General features: G+C 41.0%; 1 protein-coding gene across 3 annotated transcripts in view; it reads left to right on the top strand.

Annotated features, from left to right (window-relative positions):
* AUTS2 (AUTS2, activator of transcription and developmental regulator) overlaps positions 1-13,304 on the top strand; it is a 1,212,799-nt gene that overhangs the window by 855,469 nt on the left and 344,026 nt on the right. For all 3 annotated transcript variants that reach the window (XM_003794208.3, XM_003794209.2, XM_023515688.1), the window contains exon 5: positions 12,529-12,558. In XM_003794208.3, the coding sequence (XP_003794256.1) occupies positions 12,529-12,558 (30 nt within the window). The remainder of the gene's footprint in view (positions 1-12,528; positions 12,559-13,304) is intronic.

Raw genomic sequence — 13,304 nt, forward strand, 5'->3', positions numbered from 1 at the left:
TCTCAAACTCTAGGGTTCAAGTGATCCTCTTGTCTCAGCGTCCTGAGTAGCTAGTACTATAGGCATGTGCCACCATACTTGGCTAATTTTTTAATTTTTGTAGAGACAGGGTCTCTGTGTTGCCTAGATTGGTCTCAAACTCCTGGCCTCAAGCCATCCTCCTGCATTGGCCTCTCAAAGTGTCAGGATTACAGGCATGAGCCACCATACCCAGACTGTTTCTGGTTTTGTGTAGCATAGTAGCAAGTCCTCAAATACTGCCTAAGCAGAAATCCTAGCAGAATATGATTTCCCCTCTGGCCACAAAATGATACAGTGATTCAACCCAACAGTTAAATAACTATTAAGTTAACAAATTTTTCTGTATGATAGAGCACATATTTTATGAAAAGACTTTAAAAAAATACAACTATTAGTATTTCCTTCTGGCTACTTTCTCATGTTTGAACTCATTTAATTCTCACAAAAAATCTTGTAGAGTGGGCGGCACCTGTGGCTCAAGGAGTAGAGTGCCGACCCCATATGCAGAGGGTAGTGGGTTCAAACCCAACCCCAGTCAAAAAACTGCAAAAAAAAAAAAAAAAGAAGAAGAAGAAGAAAAATCCTATAGAGTGATGGTGATTCCCATATACAGGTTTTAAAAGGGCTCCAATATTTCAAATACCTTCCCAACAGTGCATGTTGACTAAGTGTCTCTAGGCCACAATATCGACCTAAGTCAGCCTCAGACTGAGTGAGCATTTGCCATGCGTCAGGTGGTGCTCAGTCCCTCCTCTTAAGGGAGAACTGTCTTCTGTGGAGTGGAAATATGGCTGACTGGATGCATTCACTTCTGCTAAGTCACTGCAGCCTTTTTTCAGTTTTAGCTTTCTGCTATCTTCCACCAAGCAATCAGTCAAGAAAATATTTTTTCAAGTAGATTCTTTGTATAATGCATGAGAATGAGGTGGTATGTTATACTGGCTAAGAACATGAACTTTGAAGGACAGAACTGGATTCAAGTACAGTTGCTGCCCTCCGTAGCCTTAACTTCTCATTTCTAAAATGGAGGGGTGTTCCTTTTCAGGGCTACTGTTGGGATTCTTTTCTTGATCAATGCCTCCTGTTGAATGGCATTTTCTAAGAGGAAAAAAACCACACTGATCACTCTTGTGGCGGATTCCTCCCTTGAAAGAGCAATATTACAGAGATGTGAGATGTACCTGAGGAGCCGGGCTTTTCCTGGTTCAGGGCTGCCATGCTCTTGTGGATACGCCCTCTATTTTTGCCTGAGATGGACATTGTCCCTTTTGCAGGGAATTGAATCATATAAGTACCACTTTGCATGGAAAGCAAGGGTTACATTGAGTACCTTACAACCTTAGTAGCGGGAAGGAGGAATGGTTTTCAGCAGCCTCATTATCTGGGAGAAAAGAACTCAGAGTTACAGGCACTTTAAGAAAGATGCTTTTACTTTGAGTGTTGGAGAAAATAGAACAATTACCTACTGAAGGCAAAGTGGATGAAAAAACACCTCTGTTCATACTACTCTGATCATTTAATCTATTCAGATTCATTCTTTGTTCCTGAAGGTGATTCAAACCAGACTGTTCCTGTTGGCTGCACCATTCCTTTCCTACGCTAAAACACACAATGATCCCCAGCTGAATACACACGCTTCCTTCTCTAAGAGGAGATTCCTCAAAGGGCTAGGAGCTCCACAGGCAGTCTCAGATAAGTGGGATAAGTGGAAGGAGGGAAGGAGGAGGAATCCATAAATCATCAAGTCATTATTAATCATCTTTGAGGGACCTCAAGACTGAACTAGGCCCTGTGATGGTTCCAGGTGCTACCAAACTGTGCTCTTTGAGGAGCTCATCATCTGCCTGGGAAGCAAGACTTGTGTATGTGAAATCAGTAAAAGACTCCATTTTCTAAACTAGAGCTAGGTAGATATCCAGCACCTGACTCTCACACACTTAAAGATACTTTTTTTTTTTTTTTTGAGACAGTCTCACTATGTCACCCTCAGTAAAGTACTGTGGCATCCCAGCTCACAGCAACCTCAAGTTCTTGGGCTTAAGCAATTCTCTTGCCTCAGCCTCCCAAGTAGCTAGGACACAGGCATCCATCACAATGCCCAGCTATTTTGTTGTTGTAGTTTTTGTTGCTTGGCAGGCCTGGGCTGGGTTGAACCCCATCAGCCCCAGTGTATGTGGCCAGCACCCTACCCACTGAGCTACAGGCATCGAACCTTAAAGATAGTCTTTGCTGAAGAAGAAACAAATGAAGGAATGATTTCTAACATCTTTTGAGTCCTTCCTGTTTGTGCAGCACTATTCTAAACATTTTTGTGTTTTTATATATGTACTTATGTGTATCTTATTTTGTATATTTATTAAACTCAATTGATGCTCTTGACAACACTATGAGGTAGATAACTGTCAGTAGACCCCTTTGATAGATGATGAAACTGAGGCACAGAGAGATTAAGTTACTTGCCAGTGGTCTTACAGTACATGCAATAGAGTCAGGATTTGAACCCAGGCAACCTGGCTCCACAGTTCTATATGGAGGAGAATAATAGCTTGCTGGCATTTTGGTTCAGGCTGAGAATTACCATTACCTGCTCTTCTGGCTTTGGCTTCCTGAGTCTTAAGCACGTCCCTCTTTCTTTAAGAGGGACCAGCTTGAACCAACTGTCTGTGATTCTGCCTTGCCTCTCACCTGGCCCTGCCAGGCCTCTCATTTGTAGTTTCTCTTACCGAGCACATTTCTAAACGAGGACGGTTGCTCTGCTTTAAGGACATACAAATGGCTTGCCCTCACCTGTCAAGCATGATCCTTGTATTTTACCAGGCCCATTATGAACGCAATCTTTCTGTCGAAAATTTGCATACCTCCTTTCTTGAAAAGTAATGACAGCAATTTCTTTCCCTCCGCTCACTTTCTGAGTGTCTCATTTAACGGCACCTGTGAAACCGACAGGCACAGAGATGAGAAGTGAAAGAGAGCAGTTGATTAAATCATCATCAAGTCGGGCCTCAGAAAGTCAATTCTGCTTGCCGTCTGCAATGATATCCTTTTATCTTAAAGTAATGAGCTATGGCACTTTTGCATCGGGTAATGCGATAAGTTCTATTAGCATGTTCCATTTGCCTCACAAGCAAGGGCAAGTCATTTTAGCTAGCTCATATCACTGCAATCAAAGCAATTGGCTTCCCAGGCAGAGAAGAAAGGGAAAAGGCTCAGGGTGATTTCTATGGATCACAACACAGCGGAAAAAATAGACTCTTGTATTATTTTAACCCATAGCATACTTTTCCTTTTTACTCATCAGCAAATTTGTGTTTTATTAGCTTACACTGGGCTCCAAAAGGGAACCAAGCTTTAGTTGAAGCAAATCTGGGGGCTCAGGCCCCACCCAAAGCAACAAGCAACTATGATAGGGAAAAAGGAAATTGCAGCATTGCAGGGGATCACAAATAGAATACCACAAAAAATACAGGTGAGAATGTCTCCCTGATAGTCTCTTGCTTCACAGTCTTCAAAGTCATTTTTAATAGGTCCCCAGGCTGGTATGGATTAATGCTATTGATGACTTAGAATCAGTAAATCAATGACAAAGAGGCAAAGGATCTGTTTCTCAAGCTTAAAAAGAGATCGTTTACAAGTCACTAGGCCCACAGACTGTCTGTTTTACCTTTGGACAAGAAATTCATTTTTCTGAGTTTGGCAACCACTGAGGCTTGTGGGTTTTAAGTAAATTTCATCTTTGGGGGTTATGTATGTTTATATTTGGCAAAATGTGACTTCCTTTATTCTGAGGGGAAAATAAAAAGCTGAGCTCTCCAAAGATTTGTGAAATATCCACTTCTCCCCTAATTTCCAAAACCCAACAATATTTTAATGATCTAAGTGGAAATTTATAGCACACATATTGTTTTATGAACTATACATGGATTTTAAAGTGAGAAAAAGGAAAATAATATCAAAAATTAATTCATTTGTCACATATGAAACTTTAGGTTTGGACAAATTGATTTCTGTCAGTATATTTGCACTTCTAACAAGTGGTCAGAATAAACCTAGCACATAATAGGCACTTTAAAATGATTGATAGAATGAAAATATGTGATCATCTGAGAGTCACTGGATGCAGAACAAGAAGTATTCCTTTAGCCCCCTCAGATTACATTGGTGGTTTGAGCTCTGGCCAACTCAAACTGAGAACTTGCACAAATGCCAGGTTCTGAGAATTCCCGAAGCAGGAATACTAGGTTATCAATCTAGAGTTCAGAGGCTTCTGAAAGCTTACTCTTTGTTGTATCTCCTGAACAACTGAAGATTGGTGGACCTCATACTGTTTTCATATGGGCTCATCATGTGATTGTTAAAAGCTTTATTCTTTTGAACCATTATTTGGAGCACAAATCTTTTAATTAGGTTTTCATTTTATCTGAGCTGTTTTATCTGCTCAGGCATAGTTATTGTTGAGATAGAGAGGAGGAGCCAGTGATCATTTTACAGTGAGTAAGACCTCAAAACAGTTTCAGGTTAAAATGTTCTTTCATTTCTAGGGACCCAATAGCTTTAAATTTTGCTTGAAGTTCAAAAGTAGTATGAAAATGATGTGAAATGCAGGCTTTGTGGATTGATAAAAAATGGACACCACCAGAGTTGCCATATGTGGCACAAAATGGCTGCCCATTTTTGCATGTGCAAGGTATCGGGTAGATGGGAAGAGGATGGTGGACTTGTTTTTAGTCACCATGCAGCTACTTTGTCTAACTAAGAAAATAGTGTCTTGTTTTCTGTAGATGGCTTCTTCTGGAATTGCTTTTAGGTGAGGGATGTCTTTACAGTCTTATATAAAACGCTTGCCTCAAAGGGGAATCGATTTGTTTTGTTGCTGGCAAAGTTAAATTGTACTTGATGTTAGATGCTGTAGTTTACAAGTTGGGGTTTTCCCTCATTTTCCTCTCATTTCCTCAAGGCAGAAAGAAGAATAAAATAACTTTGTTCAGCAATGGTGTTCAGCCCTGACATCTTTGGTGGCAATGATAAATGGATTTGAGATATGAAATAACTGTTCCAGCAAGGTCCATTGAGCAGAATAGAGAGCAATGCCCTCCTCAATGTCATTGCATGTGATATATTCAATGATTGCCACTTTCTGCTTAAGAATGCATTCCATCACAAGATACGTAGGATTCCATCTTGTTCTACATTCTGAATGAGGCCGAGAGGTGTCATAGACCTTGACTTATTTTGATTTGAACCAGAATCTTAAAACACAGATTTCCAAATGAAAATGAGAAATGTTTGCTTTTGAGAAAACATAATGAAATAATAATCACATCTCTTCTGTCCCTTTCAATAGAAGACATTTTCTTCTGGACCCTAACCCCAGGCTCTGCTGGCAATTTAAATCCTTCCCAGTATGTTTACACATACATGCCCATTGTATTAAACACTTAAGTTAGTGTTTCTTGTACTTTCTCTCCTTATAATTACGTGTCTTAACTCACAGCTTACTTATGCTACATGGAATCAACTATGGTTTCAGCAGTCTCCAGGAGAAAGAGATTGACTTATCAATATAATTTCCACCTCCTGTGTCACACAGAGTGTAGGTACAGAGATGAGCAGGGCACTGTCTTTACCTACCTATATATATGAAGCTCACTGTCTAGTAGGGGAGACTATAGTGGCAAATAGCTGACATACAATCTCATAAGGGATGGAAGCAGAAGCAATTGATTCTTTCTAGAAGAGTATTGGAAGATTGGATGAGGGAACTGTGTTCTGAAGGGGAATAGCTGGCTTTGAGGTAGAAACTTAAAAGAAAAGAATTCCCAGCAGTGGGAATTTTTCCGTGCGGTCATAGTTGTAACTCAAGGGTATGACTGAGTGTAGCTGGGTATGGCTGAAGTGAGAGATGTGTGAGGGGAGTGCTACTTAAAATGTGGACACAGACCAGGGCCAGTCCATGAGCTGTTTGTAATTAACCTGCTATGAGATTAGTATAGCAGTTGAAAGTACGCTTTGGAAACTTATAAAGCCATTCCACGGTGTAATTTCATATCTCATAAGTCTAATAATTAAATATTTTTATGTCTTTGTTCTTTTTCTAGACATTCATGTTTTATGATGTTTTACAAAATATTGGTCTGCAACACATTGAAAGTCAAAGAAAACAAATGGTCCTTTACCACAGAAAGCTCAAGAAGCATCATGTTGAGAGAGTAGTTGGAAGTTGGAGGTGGGGTTGGGGTTTGGAACAGAACGTGAAGAGCCTTGAAAAGCATCATGGTCAGATGGAAATTAGGAAGTCTTCTCTGGGTAATAAGGACTTATATTAGAAAAGCAAGAGACCATAGACCCTGGAAGGCTGTCCTTAGCCTGTGGTAATACTAAAATAAAACGCTGAACTAAAGCAGCAGCCATGCCATGGACATGGAGAGTTAGAAAGTAGAATCAATAATGCAGGGAAGAGAGGAAGGTAAGTCTGTTCAAGAGTGGAGTAGAGGATGATAAGACTCTTCACTTGTGCAGTTGAGTGATTGGTGAGTGATTACATAGTAATGCTGTTACCAGGGACAGCATGAGAGAGGGCAGTTTGGGATAAGCAAAGATGAGTCCAGATCTAGATGGATACTTGAGCTGAAAGTATTCCTAGCATTTCAATAAGGGGAACGTAGGAAACCAACATATAATAATTAATATTTGTCATCTATGCATGTACAGGACCATGTGCTGACTAAGCTGTTACTTGTATTAATTCATTTTCTTCTCACCTTTTTTTTTTTATTAAATCATAGCTGTGTACATTAATGCAATCATGGGGTACAATGTGCTGGTTTTACATACAATTTGAAATATTTCCATCAAGCTGGTTAACACAGCCTTTACGGCATTTTCTTAGTTACTGTGTTAAGACATTTATATTCTACTCCTAGTAAATTTCACATGTACCCTTGTAAGATGCACCGTATGTGTGGTCCCACCAATTACTCTCCCTCCATCCATCCTCCCCCCTTCTCACCTTCTTATTAAAAAATGCTATTATTAGCCAAGTAAACTAGCTAAGTAAACTGAGACACAGAGTTTAAATAACTTTTCCAAAGTTTCACAGCTGGTAAATGTGGGCGTGGAGGTTTTTTAGTCTCAGCATACACATGGTAGATGGAACCAAGGGAATCTTGAAGGACTCCCCTGGAAATAACATAGAAACAATAGAACTACAAATGTAACTCTGGGGAGATAGTGACATTAAAGAATATGCATAAAATGAAGGGCCATGAAAACATACTAGGAAAGAGCAATATTGGTGAATGTGTGTAAAGGGAAAAATTCCAGGATGTTCAATTGAGACAATCTAAATTCTCAGCACTGGAGAATTTTTTTTAATTATATTATGCTACAGTCCATGTAGTAGATTATAGGGCAGTCAGTTTTTTTTTTTTTTTTTTTTTTTTTTTTTTGAGTCTCCCTTTTTTGCCCTTGGTAGAGTGCTGGGGAGACACAGCTCACAGCACCCACCAACACCGGGACTTGGGCGAGTCTCTTGCCTCTGCCTCCCAAGTAGCTGGGACCACAGGCGCCCGCCACAACGCCCGGCCATTTTTTGGTTGCAGCCGTCATTGTTGTTTGGCGGGTCCGGGCTGGGGATTCGAACCCGCCACCTTAGGTGTACGTGGCTGGCGCCTTAGCCGGTTGAGCTATAGGCGCCAAGCCAGGGCAGTCAGTTTTTAAAGTGATGTTATAGGATAAACTTCATTGATTAAAATATTAGGCAAGTTATATGAAAACAAAAGCAGGTTGCAAAATGGAAAGGAAAAAAAAATTTTTTTTTTTTTTTGAGACAGAGTCTCACTTTGTCACCCTCAGTAAAGTGCTGTGGGTAAGAATTTATTTTTATTTCTTAAAATGTATATTTGGGCTTGGCACCTGTGGCTCAAGTGGCTAAGGCGCCAGCCACCTACACCTAAGGTGGCAGGTTCGAATCCAGCCCAGGCCCGCCAAAATAACAGTGACGACTGCAACCAAAAAATAGCTGGGCATTGTAATGGGCGCCTGTGATCCCAGCTACTTGGGAGGCTGAGGCAGGAGACTCGCTTGAGCCCATGAGTTGGAGGTTGCTGTGAGCTGTGGTGCCACAGCACTCTACCCAGGAGGACAGCTTGAGGCTCTGTCTCAAAAAAAAAAAAAAAAAAATGTATATTTGAAGGGTGAGGAGGATTATATGTTTCCTTAAAAGATAAAACTGGAAAGACTTTTACAAATGTGTTAACCTGTGTTTACCTGTGAATTGTTGGTTTATAGGTGATTTTTTAAATGTATCCAATAAATGGAAATAATGGGTGGGTTTTATGTTTTTATGTTTTTATTCCCCTCCCTCCCCTCACCCCAGTTCTGGTGGGTTTTTTGGTTGTTTTAAGGAGTAGGAATTGTCTGAGAAAGGAAGACAGTGCTGGGAAAGGAAGATGGTGCCTCAGGCAGTTCACTTTTTTAAAAACCAGAGGGAAAAAAATAAATAAATAAATAAAAATAATAAAAACCAGAGGGAAGAGAAGGTAATGGCGAAGTTAAGTGGTGTTGGGATGGCTGGAGGGACTCAGGTCAGGAACTTGTGTCTTTCTAACTCTGCATTCGGGGCCTGTGTCTGTACAGGCAGGCACTCTTCCTATTTCCCTCCTTTTGTCTGTGCTGGTTTAGCTTGTCTTTGTCTGAAAGCTGGGTGACCGAGAACTCTTACGTGTCAGTGCTATAAGGGCCAGTGTTCCTTTTTGTTCCTTTTCATTTCTTTTAAAATAGAGGAAAATATTTTTACTTCTGAAATCTTCTCGTGGAGAGTACTCTGTCACCTCAAGCTGGTAGTTAGTGTGTAACCTGTTTGCTAATAAACCAAAGCAGGACCCCAATGTCAAAAAGCTTAAAATGGCAAATCAGCAGGGACCCCGTTTCTGCATTTGACATACCTTTTCCATTTCCCAGCTTCATGCAGAACATAAACCTGAATCAAGAGGTGGTTCAGTGTGAACTCTTATAAATTGGAGTGGGTATCTAGGGATTGGGGAGCAGATACTTCTTCTTTTAACCTTTGAAGACCAAGAGTCATTTGGTCAAAAATCCACAACATATTGAACTTAGAGTGTGAAAGCTGTGCAGTGTATTAAATGTGAATTTGAGACCATGAATTCTACCCACACTGACTCTATAAAACAGCCTCCCTTTTTCATAAAGCAGGCCCATAAACTGCTGCCAGTGAAGCAGAAAGACTCCTTAGGACTGTGGCTCGCTTTCCGTCTGGGGTTGTCAACAAACCCCCTTTATGAGTGGAATAGACCTCTTGTATGTGTCGAGCTTCTGGCTTTTTACAGAGTATGTTCAGAGCCAGGCTAGGCAAACGTTAGGCACTGTTTGCTGAGTGCATTTATTGCCTTTGCATAATTTATGAGCTGGAGGGGCTGACCATCATTCGTCTCTGCCAGGGGCTGGCACTCGAGGCTCCAGAGAGTGGAGCTGTAAATTGGATGGTGTGCTCCTGCTGAGCTCCCGGCAAAGTCCTCGGGTCAGTATGGGAATTTAATACCAGAAATGGAACTGTTTTCTCAGCGCACCATGTGGGCCCCAGTGCAGCAGAGACTGTTTTGGCAGACTCTGCGACTGGCCTTGTCGAGGAGCTGTCACTCACCCGGCATGTTGTGTGGGGAGCCTGAGCATTTTTAATCGGCTTGGCATCCGTGCTGCTTCCATAATGGATACCAGTAGGTCTCAGTTCTTCACCATATGCTTAACTCTGGAGACAAGGTGCTTCTGGGTATATCAGTAATTACTTGATGCAGAATTAAGTGGACCTTGAAATTAGAACTGGACTGTTGGAAAGCAGAAAGCTTAACACTTTGATAGAAATAACCATTCCCGGGGACATACTGCTGTTAGGAAGGGGGTACACAGTGGTGTTTCTTCCCAGCTTCCCCACTAACTCTCCCCCATGGACACCAGATCCATGGGGATGTCTGGGTGAATGCTATGCCACAGCCTTCAGCTGTCATTGATTACCTCACAAGGAGAGCTGTGAACATCTGGGAAAATGAGCTTGCCTGGCAAAATACTCTTCTCTCTTCCACACTCCTTCTGAATCATGCATTGTCACTCTTGAAAATGTGCCCGGACCTTAGGAACTTCAAGGAGAGCTTAATTAAAGGCAATGGAGAGATTGCACAATCAGGAGAACTGTTGTTCCTCATCCATCTGTTGTTCTAGGCCTTCAAAGTCTTTATCTCACCCATTTTCTTTCCCAACTCATTTGATTTATTATAATAGAGAAACATTTATCAGGCAAAATAATGTAAATTTAGGCAATCCGATCCAGAAGCTTGGTTGAAAACAATGTAGTAGTACTTGTTGAAATCACTGTCATTAAATATCTCTTACTCCTATGGCACTGAGGAGCAAATGGGAGAAGTAGAATGTAACAGTCCTTTAGTTTGTAAATGCTCATGGTAGAGTGCTGCCTTGAAACAGGAAGCAGGCTCGGCACCTGTGGCTCAAGCGGCTAAGGCGCCAGCCACATACACCTAAGGTGGCGGGTTCAAATCCCCAGCCCGGGCCCGCCAAACAACAATGATGGCTGCAACCAAAAAAATGGCGAGGCAGGAGACTCGCTTGAGCCCAGGAGTTGGAGGTAGCTGTGATGCCATGGCACTCTACCCAGGGGGATAGCTTGAGGCTCTGTCTCAAAAAAAAAAAAAAAAAAGGAAAGAAAAGAAACAGGAAGCAGTCCCTAAATTGTGTCTTAGGATACCAAGATATCCATTCAGATAGAACTTTTGTTACTTTCCATTGAAAAGACTCTAAATTTAAACAGTAAGGTAACGTACTGTTTTTGAAGAAAAAAGTGCGGAGGCAGGCTTCTCTGAAGTGGGTTCAGGAGCTCAAGTGTGTCAGATTTTTCTCCTGTTGGTCCCACCATCTTGTTTTTGTAGTTTTTTCCTAAAAATGATTGCAAAGATGACTGCTACAGATCCAGACATCACATCCTTATATAATCATGCTCAGAGGTGAGAGGCAGTGGTTTCTGCTTTTCTTCTTTTACCCGGGAGAGAAAATGTTCTTTTCAAAAGCTTGCAGAAGACCAAAATCTTATTCACCAAAGATGGGTCTTATGACCACCTTTAGCAGCAGGGAAAATTGGGGAAGAGAATGTCTGGCTTTTGTTCCCTCAAAGTGTCCGGAGGAGTTACAGACTAGGGAGAAGGAAGTTGTGGATGGCTGTGGACATCTCGCCAGCAATGGCTATTCTATAAGCAAACTTATTTTCTGTTTTTGTTCGTAGTTACATTAATTCCCATGTCCAAGTGGCCACACTAAAAAACCTTGGCAGCATCCTAGTCTCATCCCTGTTACTTACTTCCTATATCCCTGTTTTGTCAGATTCTACAGTTCTTCTTCAGAATTGCTGTGCCATCCGTTTCTGCCTTCCCAAACCATGGCACCACCCTGTTTAGACAATGTAATAGTTGCCAAACTGCTCTCCTGTGACCTGTTTCTCCACCACCCCATGGAAACAGTTATCTTAGTGGAAACAGCTCTGATCATATCACGTCGTGCTTAGTGTTTGTGTTCTAGCCCCTTGTCTACTGCTAACCTGAAGGCTACGTTAGGACCAGTCCTTCATGTTGAGTGACTGAATGGATATATTTACATGCTAAGCAATTACTAACAAAACACATCCCTCATTTTTTAATCAGAGATTGCTTAACAAAATATTTCTTGATGTTTAAAACACTATGTTCTTTTTTCTTTATGTCTAATGTGAAATTTACAGCTTTGGGTTCATTACCAGTTATCATTCTCGACTTGTCCCAAACCCTAAAACGTTTGTTTTTCTGGCCCATACTATTGATTGAGTCACTACCCTGACCTTTTGTCTTCGATATGTTCTTGTAGGGGACGTTCCTTCTATTCCCTGGATCTCTAAAGTGTGGAAAAGGCAACCATTGCAAGTCAGGAGCTTTGCCTGTTATGTTCTGTTTCCTTCAAATTCTAAATGAGAGAATATAATGCCCAGAGTTTTGCCTCTTTTCCTTTAGAAAAGCACCAACAGATACAGCCAATCACATTAGGTGAAGGTAGAATTCCTTCATTAAGAATTGATTTTGCTCTGAATTCCATTAAGTGAACTTGATTCACCTTAATCCTGTGGCAGGGTTAACTCCTAGAGGGACATCCTCCCTGCTCTGTGGGGCATGCTCACTTGTGGGATTGAGCACCTTGCTGGACTGACCCCAGGAGGAGGCACAGAAATAGAGGCATCAGATGAGATCAACAGAACAACCTTTTGCATCTGAATAGCATTTTGCTTCTGAATCTGTTTACTGGCAGTTGAGCCAAAGAAACACCTTCTTTTGAGCTTAAACAGTGTTTCTTTCTTTCTTTTTTTTTTTTAACTATCTTGCCTTTTTGCAGGGGGGGGAGCAGGTTTCAAAAGCAAAAACATAATTTTTACACTAACCCATATTCTTTTGTCTTTGTTTTCAGTGTGACAGTGACAGTGACCAGGAAGAGAAGGTAAGACCCTCTCCCCTATTGTGGGCACAGCTCATTACACACTTTGAACACCATAGTCCTCCTACACAGCGCTGAAGGGTAGGATGCCAGCTTCATGTTGACAGTACTTTTTCTCTTCTGGAAAAATGGGTATCATTCACACTGTGATACTTCTTATGATAACATAGAATGTGTATAATTTTTGAGATAATCTTTTTTTAAAAAATGAGTCCTTGAATATTGCATATATGGAACACTGAGTTTTCATTCTATGGAAGATAACTCATAGACCCAAAAGAAATCTTAAAAGAGGAAATTATTTTAATAGTCATCTGATTGCTTTAATCCATGATGGGAACATTATACTTGCTAGCATGTATTTATAATGTCATTTCTGCATTAATTTACTAACCCATAGGTTTCTGCCTGCTTTTCTGTATATACTGGCCTCCTTAATAGAAATGTTAAAATACATGTGTAGGAATTCCAGTGTGGGTAGTGGTGGGCTTCAGAGCTCAGATGGGAACGTCTCTCTTCTCATCCAGGTGGATAACCAGGTAGGAGGGCAGTTCTTCCTACAGGTACATACTCTGTTTCGAGGCTGATGGCCACCAGCCTCAGTGTATCCAATTCAGCATGGATCAAGAAAAGGAGCTCAGTTTCTGAGCTTCCAGAAGATTGGATCTCAACCTGGTAAACTGGGCTTTCTGCTAATTAAAGCAAAATGATCATTTGTTTGTTCAGTCTTTTTTTTTTTTTTTTTTTTT

The sequence above is a fragment of the Otolemur garnettii genome, unplaced genomic scaffold (assembly GCF_000181295.1).
Source record: "Otolemur garnettii isolate 467f Iridium unplaced genomic scaffold, OtoGar3 scaffold00077, whole genome shotgun sequence".
Lineage (NCBI taxonomy): Eukaryota > Metazoa > Chordata > Mammalia > Primates > Galagidae > Otolemur > Otolemur garnettii.